General features: G+C 41.6%; 2 protein-coding genes and 1 long non-coding RNA gene across 4 annotated transcripts; 2 read left to right on the top strand and 1 right to left on the bottom strand.

Annotated features, from left to right (window-relative positions):
* Positions 1 to 699: 699 nt before the first annotated feature.
* Positions 700 to 4,985, top strand: LOC142940601 (uncharacterized). 2 transcript variants are annotated; one of them, XR_012950793.1, is made up of 6 exons: positions 700 to 1,575; positions 3,312 to 3,384; positions 3,743 to 3,794; positions 3,893 to 3,979; positions 4,181 to 4,255; positions 4,348 to 4,985. It is a non-coding gene; the product is annotated as an uncharacterized LOC142940601 (long non-coding RNA). The 2 variants fall into 2 exon arrangements; XR_012950799.1 differs by lacking the exon at positions 700 to 1,575 and adding an exon at positions 2,346 to 2,417.
* An 8,943-nt stretch (positions 4,986 to 13,928) lies between these two features.
* On the top strand, positions 13,929 to 18,560 carry LOC142940520 (deoxyribonuclease-1-like). Its single transcript, XM_076083083.1, has 8 exons — positions 13,929 to 14,066; positions 15,303 to 15,391; positions 15,553 to 15,633; positions 16,525 to 16,637; positions 17,022 to 17,134; positions 17,243 to 17,394; positions 17,477 to 17,570; positions 18,203 to 18,560. Exons 1-8 carry the CDS (start codon positions 13,929 to 13,931, stop codon positions 18,296 to 18,298), a joined length of 876 nt encoding a protein of 291 aa, XP_075939198.1. The 3' UTR covers positions 18,299 to 18,560.
* Positions 18,561 to 19,133: 573 nt separating this feature from the next.
* LOC142945228 (ferritin, spleen middle subunit-like) lies at positions 19,134 to 20,949 on the bottom strand. The gene is made up of 4 exons (XM_076086647.1): positions 20,848 to 20,949; positions 19,714 to 19,860; positions 19,412 to 19,537; positions 19,134 to 19,289 (listed from the first exon to the last, which is right to left on the bottom strand). The coding sequence occupies exons 1-4, from the start codon at positions 20,947 to 20,949 to the stop codon at positions 19,134 to 19,136; spliced, it is 531 nt and encodes a 176-aa protein (XP_075942762.1).
* Between the last annotated feature and the right edge of the window lie 525 nt (positions 20,950 to 21,474).

The following is a 21,474-nucleotide window of genomic DNA, read 5'->3' as shown; positions in this document are numbered from 1 at the left end:
AAAAATTATTAAATTATAAAATAGCTATAACTTTGTGATTCTGTTTAGGCCAGCAGAGAAGGCCTTGCAAGCCCTGACGGCCCGCCACTGGACTGGGGGGATGTGATCCAGACACAGCATGACCAAACACCAGTTTGTTCCCGACTCTCAATGCCGTTTCATTACTGTCACAATGCTACACAGGCTGCTAAGCTAGCCAAAGCTCTCCCTGCTTAGATAACAGCTGGATGTTTTCTTCCTGTTTGTGGCTGCTACACGGATGACGTCACGCAGCGTTTCCTTCTGTGATCAAGTCGGTCGGTGTTAAACACAGCAGCGCTTTATCGCCCCCTGCCGGGCTGAAACCAAATAACCCAAAGAACCCACTGTCCTGTTTCCTTACTGCTGTGCTGCAACCAGTGGTAGAATAATAAGTAATACTCAAACCTTTTTCTTGAGGGCCTGCCGCGGATAAGTGTAGAAGATATGTTCATGAACAGAAGCCCTTCCAAAATGAACCGATTCGATTCCCACCTTACCCAAACTAAATGTCCAGTATTTGATTCAAATGATTAGCTACAGAATGTGGCTATAATACAAAAATAATGATCATTTATTTGTATAGCATTCATGCATAAACATAAAGTGCTTCACATCAAAGAATCAAGATAGAATAATTTATCTTGAAGTAATTATGCAAATGAGATACTAATTTCCAAATATGATGCTGCAGTTTTACTTATATTATTGCAACAATAACAATATATGTTTATTGTGCAGATGAGCATATATAAATGTTTGATTATTTAATTTTCTATGTATTACCACCCCTAAAGTAAAGACAGTCAGAGGGGCACTTTCAAGATATTTTATTGAAAAAATACAGATGCACAAAAACAAAATGCCCCTAAAACATCATATATAAAACAAATGAACAATACATTTAATATACAGTATATATACAGTAGATGGTGTATCCATAAACATATTTACAATATAAGTGCTGAAACAATAATCGTCAACATTATCTAGTTTCAGCTTCTCAAATGTCCGTATTTATTCTAGTGCTTTAAATGTATATATTCTAATTAAATAATGATATTCATTCTAATGCAATAATTATATTTATACGAGTTAAATAATTAAATTAATACTAATACAATATATTGAACAGTGTTGTGTGTGAGTGTATATTTGGGGGTTTGGTGAGTTCGTGGTCACTCCTTCTTCTCTGCGATCCATCTGTCCCTCTCAGCCTCATAAAGTCAGACTGTGAGAAGTCTCTCCGGGTCTTCTCCTTCACCATGTCCTGGTCCTTGTGCAGGGAGAACACTCTGGAGGGGCAGTAGATGTACTTCCCTGACACCCCGGGGAAGCTGCTGCACATGAGGTTCACTGCTGGGACCCTGCTTCAGAGGCTGGTGACAGACCCTGCACAGCCTGCACAGGCCACCTGTCGGAAGTTGCACCGCTGACTCCCTCTTCTTCCTCTCCTCTGCCACCTTCCTCCACTCAGCCCCCCTCTGCTTCCTCAAGGACAGTGTCTCTCTGTGTTTCCACAGGGCCAATATTCTGAGATGATGACAAACAGGGAAGGCAAGTGAGATATACACATTAAAACACATGAGTAATATACACTATATAACTTAGATTTGATTTTAAAACGAGATACACTGCTAGTATGGGAGGACTACATACTTTGCCTCAACACATTGGGAGCTTGTTGATAGTAAGAAGGCCAATATGAATGTGATTAATGAAGACAAGCTGATGAATAACTGTTAATGCTGACATATAAACGTTACATACAAACAGCAAATATAACGTTACGTAACCTTGATGTGCTAACGTTACGTCAGCGAACAACAAACCGAGTTAGAACCTTACAATGCTAAACAACAAACATTTAAGCAAACTATAAAAACAGTTTACCCATATATACAACTGAGAGGGTTCATTAAGTACTTGAACAAATGAGCCGTACTTACGTGGGATATGTTTGACTGTTTGTCCGAAGATAGAGCCGTGATAAAACTCTGTGTAAAGCACAGGTTGTTTACTGTAGTCTGCTGCTGTAGATGCTGCACGTCTGTCACTCAAAAAGGAAAACGGGGTCTCCTTACTTGTATGGAAGGGGAGAAACAGCGCCCCCAGAATCGTGCTTGTGGACAAAAATATATGACACCCGTAGTGATAAGAACTATCATAGAGAATCGTTTTCATCAACCTAAACCGTTTTCCATTCATTTTCAATGGTAGTCCTAAACCACTACGGGTGTAATATATCTTTGGCCACCAGCAGCGCTGTGGAGCCGAAAGGACGTAATATATCTTTGGCCGCTAGTTGCGCTGTGGTGCCGTTTTGCGAGTGAAAGACTTTCTCCGGTGACAGCCCGGATTTTCTGGAGCTCTTCCCTGTGTGGACGCTACGTTAAACGGTAAATCATTAAGATGAATAACGATGAATTTAAATGTCATGATAGTTAGTCTGGGCTGTCTGACATTCACGTGAAAGCTATAAAGATAAAGTTAGTTGTGTAGTTGTCTTCAGTTTTATTCTTCATACGGGTTCATTCATGTCCGACTTTGTTGTGTTTTTGTGGCCGAAAGTATCAAGTTAACACGAACGTGCATTTAAATATATGATTTAGCGATTACTGCTGTACGTCGGTGAATATAGAGGCTGACCAGCGGCCGGTTAACGTCAGATATACTCTGTTACTTTACATACACGTAACGAAAGAACAAGAAGCTATGACCGGACCCGGTGCTTCATTTGAATGACGTTAACGTGAAATAAACACACACGTCTCCGTTGTATCACGTCACGTATCGTCATTAATTCATGTAGTTTATAGTTATGTACCTTTACTGCTCCACGTGTATTTGACAGCATTAGTTACTAGTTATTTAGCAGATTAAGGATATCAGACACAATATACTCAACTAATAAATGATGTGTTATTACAGATTAAACTACCAGCAGTGTATAAAGTCATTGAAGTGATGAACACATTAATGCCTCAATAATTATAATAATTTAATGCATAATATTCTGCATCATGAGTACTTTTATTTTTGCTCCTTAAAGTTTACTTTTTGTACTTTTACTTAAGTCAGACTTTGAGTAAGTAAGATTTGAATGCAGGACTTTTACTTGTAAAAGAGTATTTACACCATGTGGTGGTATTAATACATATTTCTTTACTGAAGTACAAGATGTGTAGACTTTCTCCATCACTGTTAAAATAATGTTGTTTATTACATTATACAAGAAGTACAAGAAGATATTCATTTAGTGACGTTCTTATTCTCGTCTGTTTGCATCTCAGTGATGGATGAAGATGAAGAGCTGGAGAGAGGGATGCTGAGTATCTCTCCTTCCCAAGCAACATGTGCAGAGCTGTGAGTAAACATTTGCTGTCTTTAATTTCTTTTTCTACCCCCTGAAGATTTAAAATCAGTTACAGTTCATACATATATACATACATGTGAAACTGCTGTGTTACTAACACCTGCATGCATGTGTTTGAAGTGTGCCATGTTGCTTCACCTGCCTAGGTTACATCATAATGACTGGCTACTGAATATTAACCCATTGAAACATGAACACACGTGTATGAATGAAGTATATATTCTTTATATATTAATGTTAGAAACAGTCTGTTTCGTTGGATAAGGTTGAGAAAGGTGAAGTAACGATGCTAACTGTAGTGTTCGTATGTTGTCAAAATATAAATGACTTTCAAGGCTTTTTCCTTAGAACCATCTGCTGCACTGGCTGCACCAACTCATCTGAAGGGTTCACATAGAGGGTAAATGCATCCAACATTTAAACGTATCTGTCATATTCACTGTGCTCATATCCGTTATAAACCATTGATTATGTGTTGTGATCCTTCTCTCCTTGCAGCTCTAACTGTAAAGAGACCAGTGCCTGTTCCCCAGGAGCTCGTGTGTCTGCTGCCAGAAGGAGCGGGTCGTCCATCAACAGTTCCTGGTGTGTATTATTTCACCTGTATGTGCATCTTTAAATTATCCATATGTAGTTTCCATCAAAACTGTTGTTAATTCTTTAAAGTTGCTGGTGCACTGTATTCGGACAATAAGTAGAGTTTCACAGACTACAGTGTAGATGTCATGTTACATTCTTGCTTCACGTTACTGTCAATGATAATAACATGTTTAATATTCTCTATAGTGTCAGAGGCACCCCGCATTTCTCCTGAGACGTCAGCAGAGCCCGGTCAACTGTCACCTGCACAGAGACATCAAAGTTACTATTAGAATGTTTTTCATGTCAAGAAGATGAAATCAAGTCGCACCAAAAATGGTACTAATTAGCTCTGGTTATTCTTGTCTGACTAGGTGAGCCGTTACCCAGGCCGTTAGCTCTCCCCACCCGTCCTCCTCCACAGCTCCCTGCCTACGACCATGAAGTCAGCCAGTGGACCTGTTCACAGCAGCAGAGGAGCTGGATGAAGACAGAGCTGCAATCCATGGGTCTCTGGCCAGGCTCCTTTCCTGTGCGCAACCTAATGAAGATGGTGTCATTGTGGCGTCTCCCTCCCTCCCCAGCCAGAATTAATCGACAGCATCTCTGATCTTCCTTCCCCAAAGTTCTTTCAGCTGGAACTGGATGCCAAAGAGCCAAAGAGGAAGAGGACTGAATTCCAGCACACAGGTCGCAAGTGTTGATTCTGTCAGATGGAACTGAAGCAGGATCCAAAGAGTCCTCACATTCACACGGGGTTCCCTGGACTAACAGGGAAGTAGATTTACTGCCCTGGTAAAGTCTTTTCCCCTTACAAAGACCAGGGCATGGAGAAGGAGAAGACCTGGAATGAGTTCCAGCGTCTCCTTTTTATGAGAAAGAAAAAAAGAGATGGGAGGTTGAAAAGGGAAAATAAGAGAAAGAAAAGGGGAGTGTTCTGTCGTGTATATGTCTTTGCTCATTTTAATAATTAATTACTTTTTACTGGATTCATTATTATATTTGTGTTGTGTATTTGTGACCTTGCACTATGGGCTCTGTGTTCAATGTTTACTGTCCCTGTTGTGTTTAATAAATATATTTTGTTCACTAATGTCTACACGTCTCATTGATAAGTGAATCATTATAGTGAGCAGTAAATAAATATTGAATTGAAGTAATGAAGTGATTGCAATTTAAATGTTCATAAAACTGCAATATAATAGGTTAATAGTCATAAATAAGTCAAGTACTTGATCATCTATCTGCCACTACAATCTAGTGATAATCAGTAAACGGTAAAGTTGGGTACACATTTCTTGATTTATAAATAGCTCTTTATCATTGAGTGGCTTTGTCCCAACGGAGACTCGAACCTGCGTCCAGGAGCTGAAAACAGCGCTATGAAAGTGGATTTTGAGCACCTTGGACACACCCCCTCACACCCCCTCCCTTAAGATTATGGTCCTCACTGCAGGCAATCTCAACACCTGACCATCCAGAATCCTCCCCTCTGCAACTTTGGTACCCGAGAAGCAATTTTAAGAGAGGAGAAAAACCAGAGCAGACAGAAAGAGAGACTGCAGGGAGTAAAAGAAAACACAAGTTAACTTAAACAGTTACAGCTCGCGACATGGCATCAGCCACTGTATCAGCAAACAGGCAGGGATAACCTTTAATAAGATCCACCAACTCTCTTTGCTTTGGTTCAGGTAAATGTTTCAACATTACATCCAGATTGGAAAGTAACTCAGAGTTTTTAAGAAGTCCTTTCAAAATGACATCATCTGGTGTACAACACTCTTCCTCATATTCCTCGGTCGGATCAAGAGGTGACGGTGAATGACCAACTGGAACCACTGCAGCAGCAGAGGCAAACCCCGACCCAGGACCTGGCACAAGGGAGCGGGCAAAGTAGGGTTTAAACAAATGAATGTGGCAGAGCTGCACCAACGTCTTTCAATTAGGGGTCGCGATTAAATAATTTAGGTCAGACACTTTTCGGGTCACTGTATAGGGACCAGAGAACTTAGCCTGGAAAGGAGAGCCAACTAAAGGCAAAAGTGCCAGAACTTGATCACCAGTACTAAATTCAAGACGTTCTGCACGTTGATCATACAGACTCCATTTTATTTTGAACTGCCTGTAGGTTTTCTTTCGCCATTTTATTTGCCTGGTACAGCTGCTGCTTAAAACCATTTATATGATCCATCAAGTTTTTTGGAGCCTCCCAGCTTGCCAGTCCCTGTGTAGGGATGCTAAAGGGCCTCGCACTGTGTGACCAAAGACTAAGTCATTGGGACTAAAACCCAAGCTCTCTTGAGACACCTCCCTGGCTGCTAACATCAGCCAAGGTAACCCCTCCTCCCAGTCACGCTCCAACTCAGTGCAATATGCACGGAGGAAGGACTTCATCGTTTGGTGAAACCTTTCTAGAGCCCCCTGGCTCTGGGCATGGTATGCGCTGGACTGAGAATGTTTAACATTTAACTGGTTCAACACTTCTGCAAACATCTTTGAACTGAAGTTGGACCCCTGATCAGATTGAATTATTTTTGGGATGCCAAAAATAGACGTAAACTGTCAGCGCCTTTACAACAGACTTCGTGATAATGTTTCTGAGAGGATATGCAGCTGGATAGCGTGTAGCCTGACACATCACTGTGAACAGTTACTACCAGCTTTGGAGCGTGGCAAGGGACCAACACAGTCAATGATCAGATGGTTGCTCAGCAACTGGAATAGGATACAAAGGAGCAGGTTTTATTGTTTTATTTGGTTTTCCAGTCAACTGACACACACGGCAAGTTTTAATGAAAGCAGAAATGTCTCTTCAACAGAGGCCAGTAAAAGTGTCTCCTAACTCTATCATAGGTTTTTCTTACCGCCAAATGACCTGCAACTCCATCATGAGCAGTCTGAAGTACAGCAAGTCTTACACTAGAGGGCAAAACAATTTGTAACATCTCTTCCCCCATAAAACCCTCTCCCTGAGGAACCCAGTTTCTCACCAACAGGCCATCTTGGAGAAAATAACCATGAGCTGATGTAATGGCAAAATATATGTAAACCATGTGCTTCTAGTCAAATGTATATCAAAGTGTCTGCTAAGCAAAAATAGAAAAGCGCAGAGACAAGTGGAAAAACACTGCCTGCCCTTTCTGTGAACTGTCGACCCCCAGAACTACCTGGAACTTCTGTTTCTTACAGTTTCTGAGAAAACTAACCACAAAGGTCAGTTTTCGGGGGGCCTACACAGGCCAGTTGTAACCAGTTCTGCTTCATGTACATACAGAACTTCTGCTTTGTGTATTACTCATCTTGGGTGTTACTTTCTGTATAAATGACATGTACAGCAACCACTCGAGGAAGCTTTTCCACAGTACACTGAGATACGAGTCTGTTGAACCGCTCTCCTGCTTGCAAGCAATAAAGACAAACAACTTTGATTCTCTCAAGACTCTGTTTATTGATATAGATTGAAAACCTTGACTCTTCTCCCGATTAATCATAGAAATCTTTCACATCACTGAACTCTCCACCTCATCATCCTGAGAACCCGGTTGTACAGAGCCTGAAGTGTGGGGTCACGTTTTTGCTCTTTCAGTAGGTCACTGCGAGACAGTCTTTTCTTATCTGAATGTTCAGAACTGGAATCACCACTGGCTGGGCTCATAGCACGTGTCACTGTACAGGTGGGATGTATAGCAGAAGGTGTTTTGGAGGACTCAGACTCTACCTGGGAGGATAGAGTATCCACTGACACCTCAGGCCACACCTGATTGATTGCCAGCCAGGTCATTTCCTAAGATGACCTGTACTCCCCCCCCCCCCCCCCATAGGCAACGAAGGGCACACTCCCATGATCACATCACCTTGGACCAGATTTGATACTAGCGTCAAATTATTTTCTGTGGCGCAGAAAAGACTGTCAAACCCATCCCTCGGACCGCAACACTGGAACCAGCGTCTGTTTCAGGAGAGAAATTCAACGCAGATTCCAAAATAAACGATTCTTAATATTTTTACAGGGACTTTTATTCCACTTCCTACGAGTGAAACATAACCATCAGACACAAATGCAGCATAACCAGGGTCAATCTCCTGCTGAGCTGTGGAACCTGTCTGTTCCTGATCCAAAACTTGAACCTCAGTTACTGACTGATGAAGGTTTCGTGTGTGCCTGCACGGCAGCAATGACACGGTCTCTTTCTTCAGCATTCAAAGACGCAGCAGCCCCAGATGGTTTTGCTGGTTAAAAAAAAAAAAAAAAAAAAAAAAAAAACAGGCTTTCATTTTTTGTTTTTTTACATTGGACACTCATTTCGCCAGTGACCCTTGCCAAAACAATAATTACAGACACGATTGGGGTCCATCCTGCCCTGTAAACCCCGGTCTGCCTTAACTGAACCCGTCTGACCAAAACTTACTTGAGTTTGCTCCCACATTACTCTGTCGGAAGCCAAAATCTCCACAACCAGGGTTCTCACCGAAAAATCCCTTATGAGTCAGGACAAACTCATCTGCTAATCTAGCAGCATCTGTAACCTTGCTTACTGTCCTTTCCTGAATGCAGGTATCAACACGGTCAGGCAAAGCATTTTTGAACTGTTCCAGCCAGATTAATTCCTCAAGGTCCTCCATAGTATTTACCTGTGAAGCAGCACACCAGCGATTCAAATTAGTGGTTAAATCACGAGCAAACTCAATATGGGACTGCCTCTCTTTTCTGAGTAACCTGAACCGTTGTTGTTAAGCTTCCGGTACCAACTCATATATCCTAAGTACAGCAGCTTTAACCAACTGGTAGCTACCGCTATCAGTAACACTCAAGGCTGAAAAAGCCTCCTGGGCCTTGCCAGTGAGCACACACTGAAGCAAAAGAGTACGCTCAGCATCCGACCAATTTCGTGCCCCTGCTAAACGTTCAAACAAAACAAAGAAAATGTCAGGGTCCCTTTCATTAAACTTTGGAACCAACCACAAGTTAACAGCAACATCAAATGAGGGAAAAGCAGGAACAGGTATACTGACTCTCCTACCTTGCGTGGATCAGCCTGAAGCTTTCCTTCACTCATAACCTCCAGCTTATATCGCTCCAACTCTAATTGTTGTCTTGCCTCAACATGGGCTAGTTCAGCCTCCCGAAGATGTGCATCTTGTCTTAACTTTTCTAACTCCAAAGTATTTTTATGTTCCTCTTGCATTTTGTAGCAGGATAAGTTGTTTTTGTTGCTCAAATGTCAAACCAACTCCAAGTCCAGTCAAAACAGGAGCCATTTCGGAAACTTTGACTGACTCACTCACCCTGGGGGAAGCTACCTCTGAAAATGTATCAATTTCTACAGGCGCCTCTGCAATCCCCACTATGACAGGCAACACTTTCTCCTCCAACAAGTGGTCCTTTAATGTGGCCAACAATTTCTCTTTATTCCACTTTTTAGAAAGTTCGACATTGTAACGGTCCGCTAATGTCAAGAGCTGATCTTTTGTGTAAGAATTTAACGAATCATCATTTAGAGACTGAACAAAGTCTTCAATGGAAGCCGTTTTATCAGTTCACCTGCAACCCATTTAGGCACTTTTCCAACAAACTACAATTAATACAAAGTTTTTCAACCCAAAGCTAACGGATGACAGGGTGCTTTAAATAAAGAACCCAATTCCTCTGACTAACTGCCTAACCAGGTCTAGCTGAGCAACTCATCCCTAGTCTTCATGCAGGTTCGTGGCAGGATAAATTAAGCACAAAACCCAGCAACCCGGTTAACCTTCAGCAAGCTGAAAATCACCTAGACAGTCATGGAAGTGCCCCCGAGCCATTGCTCTAACCACGTATTGCACCAAGACAAACAAAAAAAAGAAAAGGGTCAATGAGAGACGACCAGTGCCCCTCATTGCTTATGCCTATCAGGAAAAGGGTTCCAAATGACTGACAAGCCTGTACTACTAACCGCAGGTCAGAAAACACAATTTAACCAAAAAAAACATCTGTGTGGAAAACTCCCTTTAACAAAGTTACATTTAACAACTTTCCAGTACTAACCTTTCCAAATCATTCCGGACGAGCCCCCATTTGTTACCACCTGGCTCAAGGCTGGCAACAAAAAGGGAGGCCACACAGAGATCTAACACAAAACAGTTTATTTAGCTGCACAACTTCCGCATAACAAACAAATGATGAGGCTGGTGCAGCAGGCCCTGCTGAGTGAGAGAGACCATAGACTCCCAGAAGGCTGTCTTTTATTGCCTTCCTGGAGGCTCCAATCAGATGATTGGATGATTGGTGCAGGTAACTCCTCCCACCAGGAAATCCTGAGCAGGAACACAGCCAGCAGAGTGAGAGGGTCGTCACACTGTCAACAAATGCCACCTATACGTGACCTCCGGAGGCCGATAAAAGTAGCAATATTACAGTTGTTAGAGGGCCTGTAATATTTTTACGAATTCCTCTGGACGGACTGCTCTGGTCAGTAGGTGTTAGAAGACACTATAGCAGAACAATATACAAAAAGAGCAAAAATAAATGTAACTTAGAGAAGCCATAGGGATCTGTGGCTCTCCAAAGCAGGCGCCAGCTGTACACAGTGTTCTACACACAGTTCGACACACACACACACACACACACACACACACACACACACACACACACACACACACACACACACACACACACACACACATCAACATATAGCAAAGTCATTGGGCCAAGCATTGAACACACACACCTTTTGCAACACCCACACACATGAACAGATGGCAGAACGATAAACCATGAACTATCTGTGAATTACTGTATTAGTTCCTCTTCTGGTGATGCCTGCGCTTAACCACATAATGTATACACATACAGTTCTTCTTTTGATGTTTCATGCGTTTTAGCCACCGTTTTGCATGTAACTTTTTTTATTCTTGATATTTTACTTATTGCTTTGGGATAGGGCTCATACCTCATAAAGGTAGCAGTCAAATAAACTTGCCAAAGAGTACATATATTTGAAAGTTTACTCTGTTATATAATCCATGCTTGGCAACAAACCTGTATAATTGTTTTTTACTGTGATATCATGTTTCCATTGTCTTGTACCTAACAGTGAGCAGATGTGCCATACGTCCTTTGTAACAGTGGGGGGGGGGGGGGGGGTCACTAAAGTCAGAATAGACGGAAGGGGGTCAGATAAGGTCCTGACCAGAGCAATAGCCTGTCCGGGCGGAGTTCAGTGCTCCGAGCTGTCTCACAAGACAGACAGGAGAGGGCTGGACTTCCTCTGCCTCTTGCTCAGCTGATGATAAATACCTTCGATTTTAGAAGATCAGGGCAGAAGAAGGGGGAGCGGCAGGTCGTAACCTGTGTTCAATTTAAAATTTATTTAACCAATCTCCGGACTTTTTGGCAATACGCTTTGCTCACTGGTTTAGGTTTTATTCTTTTTCTGGTGTTGCAAACTTGTTGTCGATAGACCACTTTTTCTCTGAATTGGAATCCAAATAAATATACTTTGAATTGAATTAAATAAACAAGTGAAAACGTAACTATTTGCTACATTTTTCCATCCCGGACGGGACATCGAAACCAAGAGAGAGGGGTCTCCTCTAGGGGGAGATCGTTCAGCCCCTGCGGTAAGCTGCAGCACACTCACACCATCTCACACACACACACACACACACACACACACACACACACACACACACAGTCACATGCATTCTTAAAGTAGGAGAGACCTGGGGACACCTCACTCCGAGCACTATACTAAACTAAAACGTAGTTATAGGGAGTGGAGGGAAAATTTAATTAAAATCAAGAGAAAAAAATTAAGATCCATGTTTTGCGGTCAAGAAAATGAAAACGAATGAACAACTGATCGTGTTGTTGTTCGTCATATATTACTGTTTGGTATAATTGACCCGTACAGATTTCTCTCTTTAAACTCGTTAGAACGTGCGGGAGCACCACACGCGACACAATGTATAAATACTCTGTTACAAGTAAAAGTCATGCATTCAAAAAAGTAGTCCTAATAGCATCAAAATATAGCTTGTTTACTGAAAGAACCAAACGTAGTAGCTATTCATTGTGTTGAATGTCCCATTTCATTATAATGTATTTTATAATACTGGATTATCATAACTGATGGGTTTATGTGTAATTGTTACTAATGCAGCTGGTAAAGGCAAAACTAATTTTAACAAATGTATATGCTGAGATTCAGCATGATCTATATTAATACATCATATTTTATAAATGTATTTTTTATTTTTATTTACAATCTGAAGCTGCAAAGTAACTAAAGCTGTCAAATAAATAAAGTGGAGTAAAAAATATGTACTTCTGAATTGTAGTGGAATAGAAATATACAGAAGCACAAGATGGATGTACGGTGCATGGATATGGATATACTCAAGTAAAAGTACCTCAAAAGTACAGTAGGCCTACTTGAGTAAATGTACTCATTCCACCACTAAAAGCCACTTACTGATTCCATCCATCACAGCACAATAGAACATTTTCTGAGGTCTCAATAACGGCACACCCATCATCACACTATCTCTGCCCATCTTTTGAAATATGAATGAATTTGGAAACAATGTGAAACTTAAGTTATTAATGAAAGTATAAAATGTTTTACCGTCAATAATTATCTTTAATTATTTCTACCTCAGCAATGTCCCATCTTATGTGAAGGAAACATAACAACCATGTTCCACTATGATCGCTACATGACATTGATGTTCATATATTACATGATTATATTTAAGAATGCATCTACCTCTGAACAGATAAACTAATAAGTGTATAAATAAGTCTATCCTTCAGAAAACAAGTGTGTCTTAAGACGACACATATTATATTTCCAGGCTGTAGTTTGGTTCACCTCATGTTTTTACTGGGAGATATTACTTTACATTTTGGCGTGAAAACCATGTAAACATGACTCAATAGAGGAGAGAGATTTCATCACACATGACCTCAAATCAACTTCCTTTATCACATATTCACCATCTGTTGCCTTCTCACTGCTGCTGTGAACGCCGCAGGTAAAAACAGCCTCTGTTGATCATCTGCACACTCTAGTTCCACATTCATCTACTGTCAGGTTCAATGTGTTTGCATGCAACCCTTACATGGGACCTGACAGAAAATGCACTTTTCCAGAAGACTCTACACTTCCAAACACATCATAGCAGTACACACTCTAAATGTCACACAGCAGGGGCGGATCCACACGTTGTGAACATTCGGGGCTCAGCCCAAACCTGGTGGGGGGCTCAGTCATTTTTTGTGACCTATTTACGGCAGCTTTGTGCACGCAAGCAAATTGAGATAATAGAACAACTAAAATCTATACATCTTTCGGGAAAAACATGATAGTTGCCAAGGAAACAATCATCCTGTAGAGTCTACATGCTGTATTGTATCTTCTTGTTCTCAAACTGTATTCATCATTCTGACACCGTCGCCCAACAAATGTTGAGAATGACTCACTGAAAAAAAGTCAAGAATTGTCTTAAGTTTCTACTTTTTAAATTCCATAACGTACTTAATTAGGCTAGGTATTAAGCATTAATGATCTGGAACCTATTTTTGTTACACAGTTGGAGAACAAGTCTTGCAGATTATCTAACATTATACACAGGGACTGGTTTTGCTTGATCTTTAATAAGATGTTACTAACAGAATAATGATTCTCCTGCTGGAGTAATAATTTACCCAGGATGCCTCTGGAAAAAGCAGCACATGAAACGCCGGGTTGCCGACTCAGAGTTATATAAACTTGCAGGAATAGAGATCCTGCTGCGTGTGTCCAGGGGTGCAGGTGTTGGTGCGTCTCTGACTCCCACAGCAGGGCAGAGAGTCTTTCAGGCTCCTCCAGCATGCAGTATAACTATTACATGCTAACTGTCCATGTGTCATACAATCAAGATTTAGAATGATGTATTTTAAATATACACACTAATGTGACCTCTTTGGCTCAGGATGCGTTGGGTGTGTGTGTTGGGCCTCTTGTTGGTCCTGCTGCATCTGTCTACCTCCCTGCTGCTGGGAGCCTTCAACATCCAGACATTTGGAGACAAGAAATCCAAAGACGTGACTCTCATGAATTACATCACCAAGGTCTGAAAATGTTTTATATTTTCTTTGCATCCAATATTCCTTTTTTCTAAGACTGTATCTCATCGATATAAAGAGGATATATTTTGAACAGCGCTGAGTAACGTTAAAATACCACGAGGTTTACCCGACAGCTGGCCTCCCTTCAATTGCAATAAGTTGGTAGCACATTAGAAGTATGAGCATGTCGTTAGATTTAGTTACAATACTGTATTGTTCAGAGGCTTTTGGAGATTAAAGGGGCACTCCAGCTATTCATTTTCAAATCCATAAAGTTGGGGGACTCACAAGAGGTAGATTCAAAAAGAATTATAATAAATAAAAATGGATCCTACATTTCCCATAATTCAACCATTAAGCATTTTATAATTTCTTTAGAACCTCCTTGGATGGTAAATGTCCATGTCTTTTAAATACTATGTGCCCAGTTTATAACGCAGGTTTTCCATTTGTACTGTCCAAGCCCAAGCTCATATTACCCTGATGACACTATATATCACTATGACATCATCAGGGCTTATTGTGTCCTCCAGAGACACTTGAGACACAGGTAGTACTTCCCATGCAGGACTCAACAACAAGGGTTGCCCGCTTGCCCGGGGCAAGTAAAATGCCCCGTCGGGCTAATAAATCTTGCAACTCACTTGCCCGATTGTAAAAAAAAGAATGAAACACGTTTTTTTTTCGGGAGCTGACGATGGAAGTAGCTAAGGGGGGAGCCATTTGCTTCCTCCCCATCTCTGATGAGAGTTGCACATGCGCGAGGAAATGGGGGGTAAAGACAAAGTTCTGTGAACTGAAGCGCAAGCGAGCACCTCAAATGTGTTTAGTATTAAAACAGTTTAGTAGTTTAATGATGTTAGAGGATGTGGGAGAAACTCCAGATTAATTTACTGACTTTGGTCTTTGTTAGTATTTGATAACAACAAAGATTAAACAAGTTATATGGGGGCAAGTGATTAAAACAAAACATTAACGTTGAACCCTGTTATGACCAGTGAAGCTTTTAAGTGAGGAATTAGTGAAGTACCCCTTAATTACCTAGAACAATAACCATCACAGATTATTTAATTTGAGTGGAAAAGGAGATGTTATGTTGGTTCACCTCTTTTAGTTCTGTTTCTCTTTGTTTCAGGAGAACTCTACTTGAATGGAATGAAACTAAACAGACCACTAATATAATAAGACGGCACTGCAGCAAGAACTCTAATCAGATATGTGTTGTTTTCTGTTTCTCAGATTGTCTGTCGCTACGACATCATTCTGATCCAGGAGGTCAGAGACCCGGATCTGTCAGTGACCACAAGACTCATGAAAGCCGTCAGCAAGTTAGACTAACCACACACCTTATATAGTGCTTATATTACTACACACAGAATATAGTGACCTTCTGTAGAAGTTAAGTTGGACGGCTCATGAACTCACATTATGATTTGAGACAAACTAAATGATGCTCTACATCTGTGTGTGTTTGTGTGTGTTTACGCAGAGAGTGTCCTCAGTTCAAGGAATTCCCCAGCGAGCCTCTGGGTCGCAACTCCTACAAGGAGAGATATCTCTTCCTCTACAGGTAAACAGAGAGAGGCAAAAACAACCGATCCTCTGCAGGAATCCTCCGTTGAGACCCCACATCAGTGACCAGAAAAGAAACTATTTATCTTTTAAAGTTATACTTCAGATCTGCACAGTGTCTTTGTCCTTATTGTCAGCGATTAGTGCCAGAAAACTACTTATGTAAAATAGCCAACATTACAATTCAAATACTCAACTACAAGCATTCAACATCATAAGTATTATCAGAAAAACATAAAGTATCATTCTACTCATTCTAAGCTAACAGAAACTCAACGATTCATAGTTTCAGGTGATGAAAACATGCAACAAACATCACTCTGCCAATAGATCCCCCAAAATCCTGCACACTGTTCCTTTATGAATGCAAATGACTTGCAGATGTGTTGTGAAAAATTAAAATCCATTTGAAATTCCCATTTTATATGGAATGTCACATAATTGCATAACATGCACAATATACAGCATAGCCCAGCATACTATCTACTATATAAATAGCCCACTTTAAAAACACCAAACACATCATGAAATCTAATTTTTGCAAAGAATACTGGTGAATACAGAGTACGTTTTGGTCCAGCTGTATTTAGTAATACAGTCTTCCTTTGGTAATTATACGTAAATTTGTTGGGCAAAAAAAAAAAACATGACACATCTGCACATTACATTCATCCATTCACACATTCAGGACCGGTCAAGCTGCTCCCGAGTGGTCACAGGACCGATAAACGACGATGATAAACAACTTGTGAAAATGCTCCAGCAATGCTGTGAATAGCTGACTACAAGAAAGAGTTGATGAACTTTAACCGCTTTTTGAAGACTACTTCAAAAGCAATGTGTTTACAGGAAGTGAGAGATGTGGTTAAGTACTATCTTTCCTCTGCAGGGTGGGGATAGTGTCCGTGGTTAGAAACTACACCTACAACGACATTCCCTACGGTAGCGACACTCGCTTCAGCCGGCCGCCCTTCATCGTTGAGTTCTCCTCCACACACACCGGTAGGCTCTGAAAGAGTGCGGCAAAGAACAGAGAGCGATAACTCTTCCTCACTGTAGGACGCCAGTGATGTAGATTGCCTCTCTCTCTCTAGGCGACCAACTGAGAACTAAACACGTGTGTGAGAGATTCTGAGGTCACGATCCGTTGGTCACCAAGGCCCCTTTAGAAAATGTTTTGTCTTCAGTAGAATTCTGACTGCCATACAGTATTTATGTCCGCCAAATAGGGCCGGCAACTCTGTGCTGCCACATTTAAAAGACAGTGAGCTCACTTTTTTGTTGTATGAATCATGTCTGCCATATCCAAAACATCAACTTGTCTCTTGTCATCTCGCATTTCCCTCTTCGTTCACTCACTCCTTTCTCCTTCCTCCTGTTTTATAGCTGTGGGGAAGTTTGTTCTGATCCCCCAGCACACCTCTCCAAGCGACGCTGTGCTGCAAATCGATGCCCTCTATGACGTGGTGGCTGATGTCAACACCCGCTTGAACACCAATGTGAATGTTGTCCTCCAGAAAACACAATTATTTTTTTTTAAAACTGGATGATTAATTTGTTAAAATATGAGATGGGGATGGTTGAAACTATTTCTACTCTCCCTGCAGAACATCGTGCTGCTGGGCGACTTCAACGCTGGCGGCACTTACGTAAAAGACTCCGACTGGCAGAAGATCCGCCTCTTCACGAACAAGAGTTTCCACTGGCTGATCACCAACGATCAGCACACTTCAGTGAAAACCGGCTTCCCTTATGACAGGTGCACACACACACACACACACACACACACACACACAAAAGTGTACAGACTCTAAAATCCACTCCTCTTCCTGTATCTGCAGGATTGTGATCACTGATGACATGAAGAATGGAGTGGTGCCTGGCAGTGCTGGGGTCTACAACTTCATGTCGGCCTTTGGTCTCACCTTGGACGAGGTAAAAACAACTTTAGCTTTAACTCTCTGTGATAGAATTCACATCAGTTGCAATTTACAAAAAGACTGGGTCTATTAAGAGCAGTTTAACACTTTCATGTTTTCACCATAGAAATAAATGAAGGAGTAGAACGGACATAGAACTAGGCTCTGGCTCGGTGGTACAGCGGGTCGTCCTTCAATCAGAGGATGGCTCCTGAAAGCTGTGCCTTCAGTGTATGTGTGGGATGTTTATGTGCTCTGGAGACAATATTTAGTTGTATGTCAATTATGAATAACTTCCCAGACCAGCTGAGCAATAGTTCGGCTCAGGGCCTCAAATAATGCAGCGAATTGTGTTGTTTAAAAAAAAAATTTTAACCAGTTTTATTTTTGGTTGACTATTTTTTAAAACATACTTGCACACATACATGCTTGGAAAACGGTCATCAGTTTTGGTTGATGATGCTGAAACATGTAAAACCAGTACTGTATGTAGTCCTTTAGTGATGCAAGTGAAAAGGGTATTTTGATGACTTGAGTTTTACAAAACATAATAAACCTTTTGTCTAACCGAGGACATTTTGCTGAAGCTGGACCAACTAGAAATTGTGCCACAGGAGAAACCTACGTTTCTCTCTCTCTCTCTCTCAGGCATCTGCTATCAGCGACCATTATCCTGTGGAGGTGGAGCTGATTGAAAAGAAGGTTCCCAAACGTAAACGCAAATGGGAAGACCCGCCACGGTGAATTGGGATAATGATGACTGCGTGGGGGAACCCGCTGCAACCATGCAGCATTGAATTGACTAGACCAAAATTAACAAATTATTTCTGCTATTCTGTTTTGTCATTTTCTTCAATGTTTGAAGCAGCACAAACAAAAGTTCATTCACCTTTATTGTATCAAGTAGCAGCAACATTTTCAGAGGTATGTATCGAAAACGTTGCACAAAAAACTAAATTCAGAATTCCTTTGTTTATTCAGTAATAAAAGAAAATGTAGCCTGGGAGGAATCAGGACTTTCACTTCATTGAACTGTGGGGAAAATAAATCTAAATGTCCTGCTGAGAAGGAAAAACCAGAGAGTAAAGCTCTGGTGACTTGATGGCAGTTATTGTAGATTAAAGGCGGTGCAGTCATTCATGAGCATGTACACTTTATAAGGGAAAGAGTTACAGATTAGCTCCATTTAGGAGTTACCGACTACTAACCAGCACTTTGGTTTAATAAACGATGGTGTGCAAACATAACAGCTTTTAAGTCAATATGAAAAGGGTGCGTAACAGATGCAGATCAGACAACAGAGTCCAGCTCAACATGTTTATTCAGATTAAGAACAGATCAGAAACAGTCATTCAAATGTCACACAAGAGGAGATTTATAGGTAATGAGGGCAAAGTCATCACCTTATAAATATCTATCCTTAAATGACATTTAAAAAACCCAGTGACACCACCAGAACTCATCAACTCCACAGGTCAAGCAGAGTAGATTTAAATTCACGCTCACTGGAGCAGAAGGGTGCGTTTAAAGCCTGTGTGCCACATCTTCCCTCCAGGCTCAACCCTGAGACTTTGCATATTTAGCTCTTTGCCCCCAGGGTGTGCTTGTCGAACAGGTACTCCGCCATCTTGTTTTTGTTGGCGTCCATGCGGGAGAGGTTGGAGATGTAGTCGCCCAGCTTCTTGATGGCCTCCACCTGCTCGTTCAGGTAGTGGGTCTCCAGGAAGTCGCACATCTGAGGAACGGAGACGAGAGAGAGAGAGATTACTACGCGTACAGACGAATGCCAGAGCACACGAGTTTGTGGTGTAGCCGGGACCGTCTTTGGCAGACCACGCGGCACTAATTCACACTTACATGAGGGTCTACGTTGTCAGAAGACAGTTTGTGCAGGTCCAGCAGGGCCTGGTTGACGGTCTTCTCCAGCTGCAGGGCGCACTGCATGGCCTCCAGCCCGCTGCCCCACTCATCACGGTCTGGTTTCTACGGAGGGAAAAACATTCAATTATAGCAGACTGAACGGTCATGATAATAATTGGTGGTAAACGGGAGGGACCGAGTGTCCCACTGCTGCAGGTTAATCCCAGTTTATTTGTCCTAGACAGACAGGGTGCAGCAAGACACGTCTCAACGGGGCCAGTCCTCCAGTGTGTACCGACCTTCAGGTCCTGGAGGAAGATGCGTCCTCCCCTGTTGTTCTGGAAGGCCAGCAGCTTCTGGGCGTGCTCCCTCTCCTCGTCACTGTTCTCCTTGAAGAAATGGGCGAAGCCTTCGAGGGCCACATCGTCACGGGAGAAGTAAAAGGCCTGTAAACAAGGGACAAGAGGGGAGGAAGAGCAGAGGTTAGAACTGTGATTAGCAGACGTCACCATTATTTAAAAAAGAAAACGGTTGTGACAAACTGTAGTTAGGCAACAAAGTAGTTGTCAGGCACACGAGTCATAGTTTTGAAAGGTCTAGTCCATGGGTCGTCAACGTTTTTCAGGCCAAGGACCCCCCCCCCAACTGATAGAGAGATGGAGCAGGGACCCCCGACAATTTATATTGTGTTTTATATTAAATGGGCCTAGTACCATCTATATTGTACATTCAATACTAAGCTATTCGAATAATACACAGGTTCATATATTCATGTTTTTATTTTAAACATGTGCAAGGTACAGTGAGTAGGGTGGCCGTGCCACTGCCATTGATAAGCATACCTTGTCAGCTGATGCCAATATCAACATTGTCTGTCAATTGCATGATAATCATGCATACAAGCTATTCAAAGTGATGTTTTTTTAAACAGAAATGTGGAAACGAAAATGAGTGATGTCCCATTAGTGCCATGCATAAACATACCCGTTATCTTGCATACAATACTGAACTATCAAAATAATGGGCAGATTCATGTTTGGAAAAAAAAAAAGAAAGTCTAATCAATCAAAAGTTTCGCGGACCCCCTGTTGAAGACCCCTGGTCTAGTCGGTTTGGACACAGACCAGCGTCACGTTTGAAGAAGTTAAGAAAACAGCATAAACATGACTCAGCGTGTTTGACTCAATGTGGCGAGTGGGGGATAAAACACTCCTTATCTGGCAACCATCAGATAAACAAGTGAGAGATGCAGAGAAACAGTGCTGTCATACTGCATTACTTATAAAACACAATCAATTTAATGACAATTGTATTTTATATTTCTTCTTTAACAGCCAATGTTTTTTTTATATCAAGACATACAATAGATGCAGATACTTAGCATACATTAATACATACTACGAAGATACAATAAATTGAAGTGTTCTTCTCACCATGGAAGTGTAGGTGTAAGAGGCGAACAGCTCCATGTTGACCATCCGGTTGACGGCGGCCTCGCAGTCGCGGTGGTAGTTCTGACGGACCTGAGACTCCATTGTAGCTGGCGTTTCTTGCGGGATTCTTCTCTTGTTTTCTTAGCAAAACGGTCCAAAAAAATAGCTTAACGACGACTTTCTCGGTAGTGTTCAAGTAATAAAGGTTTGTCGTGTCCGGAATGCAGAGTAGAAGAAGTAGTACGCGGGACGAAGGAAGAAGTTCCGTTCAAACACTGTTGAAGCAAGAACTCCTTGTGGTTTCTCTCCCTGGTGTGAATGGTAAACGTCTCGCTCCGTGGTTTTATACCCTTGCCGGAGCTCGTGACACACGTTACGTCACTCCACGCATTTCCGCCAATCACTGAGCTCAGACAGCGGCAGAGCTGTGAGACGAGGGATGAGGTCGCATCCCCCTTCCTCATTCGGGGAAAAACAGGTTTTTCATATTCCATTGATTTATTCACACGTGCAATGACGAAGCACTTTTTGTTATTATCTCAAAAGACAATAAACTGAATTATATTTGAATGTAAATTCAAAGACTGAATAGGCTGAGTGTGCAATTTATGTGTGCAAAGGTGGGTT

The sequence above is a fragment of the Anarhichas minor genome, unplaced genomic scaffold (genome assembly GCF_050575085.1).
Source record: "Anarhichas minor isolate MPS153535 unplaced genomic scaffold, ASM5057508v1 ptg000007l, whole genome shotgun sequence".
NCBI classification, from domain to species: Eukaryota; Metazoa; Chordata; class Actinopteri; order Perciformes; family Anarhichadidae; genus Anarhichas; species Anarhichas minor.
This window is presented reverse-complemented; position numbering and strand designations above follow the sequence as displayed.